Genomic DNA, 9,225 nt, shown 5'->3' with positions numbered 1-9,225 from the left:
TGTGGTATGCTCTTGATCTTGTTCTGTTTCATGCTGTGAAATGAAATGTTAGCTAGCACTGCTAGGGAGCTTCTTCTCCTCTCAACGTTGTTGCTGTCGATCTGCAAATGGCGATGACAGATTGTACACCATCTTGCTGTTCCAGTGTTTACATATTATTGGTTGCAGTGCACATATGCCAGCATTGTCTGGTTGTAGTTGTCCATCCATGGATCTTGTTCTCTGCATGCTGCACCACAGTTGGTGATGGCCATGCCAGCATTGACTGGCTGTAGTTGCTTGGGCAGATCGCATCACATGGACGCATGTGTAGCAGCACAGCACACTTTGCCGGACAGCAAAGTTGCTCCTTTTTTCCCATTCTGCATTGGTTTACAAACCCCCCTGTGCATGGGATAGATCTATGTATCATTTACTATTACCTCCGTCCCAAATTACTTGTCTTAAATTTGTCTAGATCGGATATATATATATATATAATAAATTACCTCCGTCCCAAATTATTTGTCTTAGATTTGTCTAGATCGGATATATATATATATATATATATATATATATATATATATATATATATAAATTGTGCTACGTTGGACCGGTCTTATCTCAAGTTGCTTGTGAGATTCTGTCTGTTTGACCGGTCATCATCTTGTTCCTCTCGCTGCTCTGTTTCTGAGCTAGTAATTTATATATCTACCTTGCGATTCGTCTATCTTATCCTCTGTGTAGCTGGGTTGATCTCCAAGCAGGCAACAGCACTAGTTTATGCTGCTGCCTTGGAGGATCATGCACACAGACACACTACAGAGACTGAGGCCATCAAGCAAGATTCTGCATATGCATGTGGCCATCCACTCTAGATCCACTGACGCGATCTCGACGAGATGACTTGGAGATGCAGCAATGGATGGAGTTATCTTGTTCATGGATCTTGTTCTCTGCCTGCCACACTAGACCAATGGATGGAGAGGCAGATCACATCACATGGACGCCATGTGCAGGTGCAGCACAGCAAAGTGTATGGAGTAGAATAGATCCCTCATCTATCATTACTAGGAGCACTGGAGTAGGCTACAGTTTAGTGCTGCTCACTCAACAGTTATGTCCCTGCCACTGCAGTGTTGAGCCATGAGATGAGATGAGGCTGTCCTACGTTTGACCGGTCGTATCTCAACCCGCTGACAGATTACATCTGTTGGACAGATCGTATATCTGTTTTCTGATTCTTCTACTATCTTATCTGGTGTGCCATTGGATTGGTTTCATCTCCATTAAGGTAACAGCACTACTCTCTCCCTCCCTAAGACATTTTTGACACTACTACATTAGTGTCGGAAAACATCTTACATTATGAGAGGAGGGAGCAGTTTTTACCACGGCCTTCGAGGATCGCCATCATCTTGTTCTCTTCTTCTATCTTATCTCATGTGCCATTGGACTATTGGTTTCATCTCCATCAAGGTAACAGCACTAGTCCCTCCCTCCCATAACGTAAGACATTTTTGACATTTAATGTAAGACGTTTTTTTTTGACACTATATTATGAGACGGAGGGAGTAGTTTTTACCACCGCTTTCGAGGATCATGCACACAGACATACTCCCTCTGTCCCAAAGTAAGTGTCTCAACTGATCGATCCTCGACCCCGTGTCGTCCCCATGGGTGACCCGAGAGTAAACCCTAGCCGCTGCCACTCGACCCTACTCGCGTCTCTCCCTTCCTCGCCATGGTGGACTGGTCGCCAGCGCCTCCGGTCAGATCTGTTGTGGCCATCTCCTCCATCGGAGGTGGTCGGCCTGACGCTGGATGGTCAGATCTCGAGATCCGTCATTCAGCTCCGGTTGGGAGTCGACAAGACGTAGTTGCTGGTGAAAACCGAGCTGATGGCAGGCGATGGCGGCGTTCTGCATCGTTACCTTGATGAAGGCATCGTCGTGTAACTACTGTCGATCAACTCGTGCTGCTCCGGGGGAAACCCTAGGATCTGGTCTTCCAGATCGGACGATGGCGGTACTACGGTGTCGTTTTCTCTCATGGAAGCATCGTTTGTGGAGCAGCGCTGGAAGACGGAGGCAGGAGGTGGAGCGGCTTCGTTTTGCACGAAGCCTTCGGTGGAGATGTCAAGTCATGCCTGGCCGACAGGTGCTACGCTGTGTCATGCCTTGTCAGCACGTGCTACACCCGACAGATCTTCCAGAATCTTCGCGTATGGATGGACGAGCGCGGGGCGGTGGCACCGTTGGGCGGCGTGGTGGCGTCGGCGGATGGAGGGACCGGTAAGGATGATGCAGATCTCTCTCCTGAAGATGGGTCAGCGGTCCGATGAAGATGGCAGCGTCTAGAATGTTTGCATGTGGTGTACACTTTAGGTCTGCTGCACCGGCTGTTGGTTCCGATATGTTATGTGGATGGATCGACGACAATACTGGGTTTAGATATGGGGAGTGAGAGTACTCCACATTATCGATTTTTGTAGGTGTGAGTGATGGCTTCGGGTGGCTTGATGTATGTTCTTGTTAGACCTTTGTTGAATAATAAATAAAGATGGTCATATGCATCAATTGATGCAGAAGCCCGGGGTCTTAACCTCCTTTTCCAAAAAAAGTATAACTTTACACTAAAGTTAGTACAAAGTTGAGACACTTATTTTGAGATGAAAGGAGCGGTAGAGAGAGGCCATCAAGATTCCTCCTATGCATTGCCACCTCTTCATTCAACCTACTCCAGATCCACTAGCATTGCCACCTCTTCATTCACCTACTCCAGATCCACTAGCCTGATCTGAAGAAGAAGAAAAGTTTGAGATAGCTTGGAGATGTAGCAATGGAGTTTCTTCATCTGTACTACACTACTACTAATGTCACAAATGACTCTGTTACATCCGAAGCAACGCTAAGATTCAAAAGGCATCATTGTGCGCGCGGAGATCGATCTTCGCTGGATGAGAATGGAACAACGCCCAGACCGATCATGGCGTCAAGTTCGAGGGCCGGCAGACCTTGATTGAATCTTCAGACCGTTCTTGCCTTCCTATGGCAGCACACTCCCAGGTTCCCACAAACTGCCTTCTAAATCATGTAAGGGAATGGTTCAGCTCAAGAGCGCCGGATGCATATCGATAGATTTGATGACGAAAGAGGCACTGGTGCCACTCAGTCTATATGCAGCTGACCAACATACTCCCTCCTTTCCTAAATATTTTCCCTCCGTTCCTAAATATTTGTCTTTCTAGATGTTTCAACAAGTGACTACATACGGAGCAAAATGAGTGAATCTACACTCTAAAATATGTCTATATACATCCATATGTGGTAACCATTTGAAATCTCTAAAAAGACAAATATTTAGGAACGGAGGGAGTAGTTATCAACACGAAAGAACCAAGAGTACAATGTTCACTCTATCAACAGAAGAAGAGAAAAACTAAGACTAAACTCAGTTACACGGTGGTCACAGAAGCGCAACTATCTAATGCATGTGCTTCTGTACCACCTTGAGAGGCAAATGTATCACAGGATTGAGTTCAATCAAATACAGTGACGCGAAGTTGTTAAGCCACTCCAACAGAGGGCTCGACATCGATCTTGCTTGATTCATTCCGTTCTGCTGAAGTAAACGACGCATATTCTGGATTCAGATTAACTACTCCAACAAAGGGCTTGGCATCAACCCCATCTGATTCGTTCTGCTCCACGGAAGTACGAGGTGCATATTCTGGATTCAGATTAACCAGTCTGACAAAGGGCTTGACATCAATCTAGCTTGATTCGTTCCGTTCCACAGGGGTATGAGGTGCATATTCTGGATTCGGAATAACCAGTCCGACAAAGGGCTTGACATCAATCTCGCTTGATTCGTTCCGTTCCACGGGGGTACGAGATGCATATTCTGGATTTGGATTCAGCAATCCAACAAAGGGCTTGACATCAACCTCATCTGATTCGTTCTGCTCCACGGAAGTACGAGATGCATATTGTGGCTTGGAGCGATCACTGGGTAGAGTGCTGCCATTTCCGGTGGCACCTTGCGTGTTAGGATAACACGGAATGGCTGCCCTAGGTGCGTTGTTTGGAGAGAACAAATTGTTGTGAAAGCTTCCGAGAAGTGCCTGAAAGAAGCACATTTTAACTTAGTAACTGGATCAAGGTCTGCTGTCTCATCACTCGTCAGTTTCATGTAGGCATATAACAAAGGACTGAAATAGAAGAATGCAGTTCCTTATATTCTAGAAAGAAGCAAACTATTTTGGATTGAGGGCTTGACACCAACCTGATATGATTCACGCTGTACCACGGGAGTACGAGATGCATATTCTGGATTTAGATTAACCAGTCCAACAAAGGGCTTGACATCAACCTCACTTGATTCATTTTGTTCCATGGAAGTACGAGAAGCATATACTGGATTGGAACGCTCACTGGGTAGAGTGCTGCCATTTGCGATGGCACCTTGCGTGTTAGGATAACACGCAATGTCTGTCAAGGGCCTCGGTGCCCAAGACAGTAGGACCTCGACTACGTAGTTCGTAGTCGCGGGGGATAGGAGCGCTAGGGTTTTTGCCTGGCTGCTCTATGATGCGGGAGGGGAAGATAGAAGGAAATAACTTTATTGCTTATCCCTAAAGGGTGCTAACTATCTGATATATAAAGGCCCCATGGGCTAATAACAAACTAGAAACCTATACGAAATAAACTAGTCTAGGAACTAATGTGCCCGGATCAGGACTCCTGTCCAGCCTGCGCCTTGCCTGATGCGGCCGTCGGCTGCTCCTGGCCGCGCGGCCCACGTCTGTAAGACGTGCCCCACATGACATCTCTCCCCCCCTCGACGAGCAGCTCGTCCTCGAGCTGAAAAGCGGGGTAGCGCTCGATGAAACTGTCAAGATCCTCCCATGTAGCTGACGAAGCTGCTTCACCCTTCCAGTGGACGAGTAGCTGGCGAACGCCGCGTGCTAGGCGCGCACGAGTCACGCGCTCTGGTTCTGGAACAGCCGCCCCGTTGTGGATCGAAGGCAATCCCGGCGGTGTAGTTGGAGGAATGCCGAAGAACTTCTTGAGGAGGCCCACGTGGAACACGTCATGGAGGCGCGAGCGCGCCGGAAGCTCAAGACGGTATGCCACGTCGTTGATCACTTCTGAAATGCGGTACGGCCCATAGAATCGTGGCTTGAGCTTGCCCCTGGTTGGCAAGTTGAGAGAGGACGCGGCGCGCTGTCGAAGGCGAAGCCAAACCCAATCGCCCACCTCATGCCGAATGTCCCGATGACGTCTGTCGTAGTAGGACTTATAGACCGCCTGTGCCTGTTGTAGACGATAGCGGACGTCCTCGATAAGTTCGTCGCGCTCAGCCATGCTCCTGGCCACTGCAGCCACCCGTGTGTCGCCGGGCTCGTAAGAGCGAATAGTGGGAGGGTCACGGCCATACACAAGCTTGAACGGAGTCTCTTGGGTTGCTGTCTGGTAGGCGGTGTTGTATATGTACTCAGCCCAGGGAAGCCACCGGAGCCACTGCTTGGGACGATCCCCGGTAAGACACCGTAAATACATCACAATGATCTTGTTAGCAGCCTCCGTTTGCCCATCCGACTGCGGGTGAAATGCGGACGTCATGTGCAGCTTTGTCCCCGTGAGGCGCATGAGCTCTTGCCAAAAAGCGGAGGTGAAGACGGGGTCGCGGTCAGAGACCATGGACTGTGGTACGCCGTGGAGACGAACAACCTCAGCGAAGAACACCTGTGCCACTGACTCTGCCGTGTATGGGTGGGCTAACGCCACAAAATGGCAATACTTGCTGAAGCGATCCACCACGGTGAGGATGACAGACTTCCCGCCTACTCGAGGAAGCGCTTCCACGAAGTCGATGCCGATGTCAGTCCACACGCCCGTGGGTACCGGCAGCGGCAGGAGCAGCCCAGCAGGGTGCAAGTGCTCGGACTTGTACCGCTGGCAAGTACCGCAAGTGCGGATGTACTCCTGCACCGTCTTGCGAAGGTTAGGTGCGTGGAAATCGCGGCGAAGACGATGCAATGTGCGCAGGACACCTTCATGCCCATCATCGTGCACGGCACTGAGAATCTCCTGGAGTAGCGGGGATGACGGCGGAATGTAGAGGCGGCCGTTGAAGGTAACGAGGCCGTCGGAGAGCGCCCAAGGCTGTTGCCGCGCACCTGCCGTGATATCCTCCCGCAGTGCGACGAGCGCCGGATCAGTGGACGTCGCTTGCCGGAGGCGATTGATGAAGTCGAAACGAGGCCCTGAGACCGCCATGATCGTCGTCTCCTCCGTGTCACGGCGGGAAAGTGCATCCGCCACCGTGTTGGTACTACCTGCCTTGTACTCCACCGTAAAGTCGAATCCCAGGAGTTTGCCAACCCAATGATGCTGCGGGATGGTGGCCAAACGCTGGTCAAGCAGAAATTTGAGGCTGTAATGATCCGTTTTTACCACAAATTGACGCCCCCATAGGTACGGCCTCCAATGGCGAATCGCGAGCACCAGGCCGATGAGTTCCCGTTCATACGCTGCCAGGGAACGGTGACGTGGCGCGGCTGGCCGGCTAAAGAAAGCCACCGGGTGGTGGTCCTGAAGAAGGACGGCCCCGAAACCGTACGTCGATGCGTCACACTCGACGATGAACGGCCGTGTAAAATCCGGTAACGCGAGGACGGGAGCCGTGGTGATTGCCGTCTTGAGGGTGGTAAAAGCTGCTGCCGCCTCCGGTGACCAAGAGAAACCATCCTTGCGAAGGAGGGCCGTCAGGGGCGCGGCAACCACGCCAAAGTCCTTGACAAACTTGCGGTAGTACCCCGCAAGGCCGAGAAAGCCCCGAACCGCGCGCGCCGAGCGTGGTTGCGGCCAGTCCGCTACTGCCTGCACCTTTTCCGGATCCATGGCCACGCCTGCAGCGGAGATGGTGTGACCCAGGTATGCGATTGATTCAACGGCGAACGCGCATTTGGAGCGCTTGACGAAGAGCCGGTGCTGGTGCAGGACCGTGAAGACGGTGCGCACATGTCGGAGATGGTCAGCCCATGTCTCGCTGAAAATGAGAATGTCGTCAAAGAAGACGAGAACAAAACGGCGCAGGTATGGCCGCAGCAGATCATTCATGAGGGCCTGGAACGTGGCCGGCGCGTTGCAGAGTCCGAACGGCATCACCAGAAACTCGTAGAGGCCGTCATGAGTACGGAAAGCTGTCTTCGGGATGTCCTCCTCACGCATCCGCACCTGGTGGTAGCCGGAACGTAAATCGAGCTTGGTGAAGAAACGAGCGTGCCGTAGCTCGTCGAGGAGTTCGTCCACCACCGGAATCGGGAACGCATTCTTGACAGTAATGGCGTTCAGGGCGCGATAATCGATGCAGAAGCGCCAGGACCCGTCGGCCTTGCGGACCAGCAGTACCGGGGACGAGAATGCGGAACAACTCGCACGGATGATACCTTGGGCGAGCATGGTGGCGCACTGACGCTCCAGCTCGTCCTTGTGCGCGGCCGGGTATCGATACGGACGGACGGCCACCGGGGCGGAACCAGGTAGCAGGGTGATGCCGTGATCGCGGCTGCGGGGCGGTGGCATGCCGGAGGGGTCGGCGAAGATGCCGTCGAACTCGGTGATGATGGCGTCCAGGAAGTCGTGGCCGCTGCATGATTTTAGGGCTGGCCCGTCCGGTCCTGCAATGCCGTGCCAGCACACCCGATGGCCCCGCCGCCAGAATGTCATGGAGAGGGCTCGGAAATCCCACAGGATCGGTCCGAGCGACGCCAGCCACTGCGTGCCCAGGACGATGTCGTAGCCCGCGAGCGGCAAGGCGAGGAAATCCTCCGCGAACTCCTCGTGGCCGATGCGGAAGGGCACGACGCGGTACGCGCCCTGGCACGGAACGCGCTCGCCGTTGGCCACCGTGACGCGCATCTTCTCTGTGGTGGGGGGCGGTAACGTAGCACGAGCGGCCGCCTCTTCGGCGATGAAGTTGTGGGTGGAGCCTGAATCGATCAGGGCGAGGAGGGAGACACCTCCGAGAGTAATCTGCATCTGCATGGTTTCACTCGTGCGCACGCCGACGATCGCGTGGAGCGAGATTTGAGGGTCGGCCCGCGATGCATCATCAGTGGCGGAGGCCGCGTCGTCGTCGTCGTCGTCCGGCGCTAAGTCGAGGAGAAAGATGCGCTGGCACACGCGGTTGTGGCCCCTGCCAAACTTCTCGTTACAGTTGAAGCAAAGGCCCAGGCGACGGCGTTCCTCCATCTCTGTCTGGGAGAGACGCTTGATTGGGCGTCCGTCCGGCAGATTGTGGCCCTGCTGAGGTGCGGCTGGTGGGGCCGGAGCGGGGGGCGCGAGGCGTGGTCCTGGTGTCGGCAGGATGCCCTTCTGTGGAAAACGCACCGGTGGCGCGGCGGAAAGCGCGCACTGGTCGCGCAGCTCCAATTTGCGGGCGAGGCTCATGGCGACGGCGAGGGACTGTGGGTTATGGATCTCCACGTCGAGGCTGAGGGGTGGCTGGAGTCCCGCGGTGAAGATCTGCACTTTCTGTGTCTCGGATAAGGTGCCTGCCCTGGAAGTCGACGACGGACGTCGTGCGTTTGCACGCCATTAGTTCGCCCAGCGGGTTAGCGCGCAGCGGTGGCCCGAAGCGGAGATTGAGCAGCTCGGAGAAGCGGCGCCACGGAGGTGTGCCCTCGTCGCGCTGGACCTGCATATACCATAGTTGGGCAGGACCCTCGAGATTGTAGGACGCCATCCACACCTTCTCCTCCTCGGCGATCCGTTGTTGATGGAAGAAGGACTCGCATCTGTTGATGAAGGCGAGCGGATCAGACTTGCCGTCGAACTTGGGGAAGTCCATCTTCTGGAACCTGGGCGGCCGATCATTGTGGTGCTGCCCATCATGGGCGGCGGCAGCGCTGGACGAAGAGGAGGACTTGTCCTTCTGGAGTGCGGTGACGGACGACTGCAGGGACATCACCGTGGCCGTCAAGGCCTCGATCATCTTAGCCAGATCTGTGGTGGTCGGTTCTGCCATGCCGGAAGTGACCGAGGCGGCAGCGGATTGTGGCGATGTCGGGGAGCTGGGCGCGGACACAGGGGGGAAAGCGGCCGGCGGATGGAGCGTGGACGAGGAGGAGGATCGCCTGGAACCTGATACCAAGTTGTCAAGGGCCTCGGTGCCCAAGACAGTAGGACCTCGACTACGTAGTTCGTAGTCGCGGGGGATAGGAGCGCTAGGGTTTTT

General features: G+C 53.7%; 1 protein-coding gene across 1 annotated transcript; it reads right to left on the bottom strand.

Annotated features, from left to right (window-relative positions):
• Positions 1 to 3,330: 3,330 nt before the first annotated feature.
• Positions 3,331 to 4,602, bottom strand: LOC119304267. The gene is made up of 2 exons (XM_037581447.1): positions 4,267 to 4,602; positions 3,331 to 4,105 (listed from the first exon to the last, which is right to left on the bottom strand). Exons 1-2 carry the CDS (start codon positions 4,375 to 4,377, stop codon positions 3,755 to 3,757), a joined length of 462 nt encoding a protein of 153 aa, XP_037437344.1. The 5' UTR covers positions 4,378 to 4,602; the 3' UTR covers positions 3,331 to 3,754.
• Positions 4,603 to 9,225: the final 4,623 nt, after the last annotated feature.

Source organism: Triticum dicoccoides, chromosome 5A, assembly GCF_002162155.2.
Source record: "Triticum dicoccoides isolate Atlit2015 ecotype Zavitan chromosome 5A, WEW_v2.0, whole genome shotgun sequence".
NCBI lineage: Eukaryota > Viridiplantae > Streptophyta > Magnoliopsida > Poales > Poaceae > Triticum > Triticum dicoccoides.
Note: the sequence above shows the minus strand (reverse complement) of the source record. Positions and strands in the feature narration are given on the sequence as shown.

Coding starts and splice junctions, on each gene's coding strand:
- LOC119304267 (XM_037581447.1), bottom strand. CDS start 4,377: ATGGAACAAAATGAATCAAGTGAGGTTGATGTCAAGCCCTTTGTTGGA. Junction 4,106..4,266: donor TACAGCGTGAATCATATCAG/GTTGGTGTCAAG, acceptor TGCTTCTTTCAG/GCACTTCTCGGAAGCTTTCA.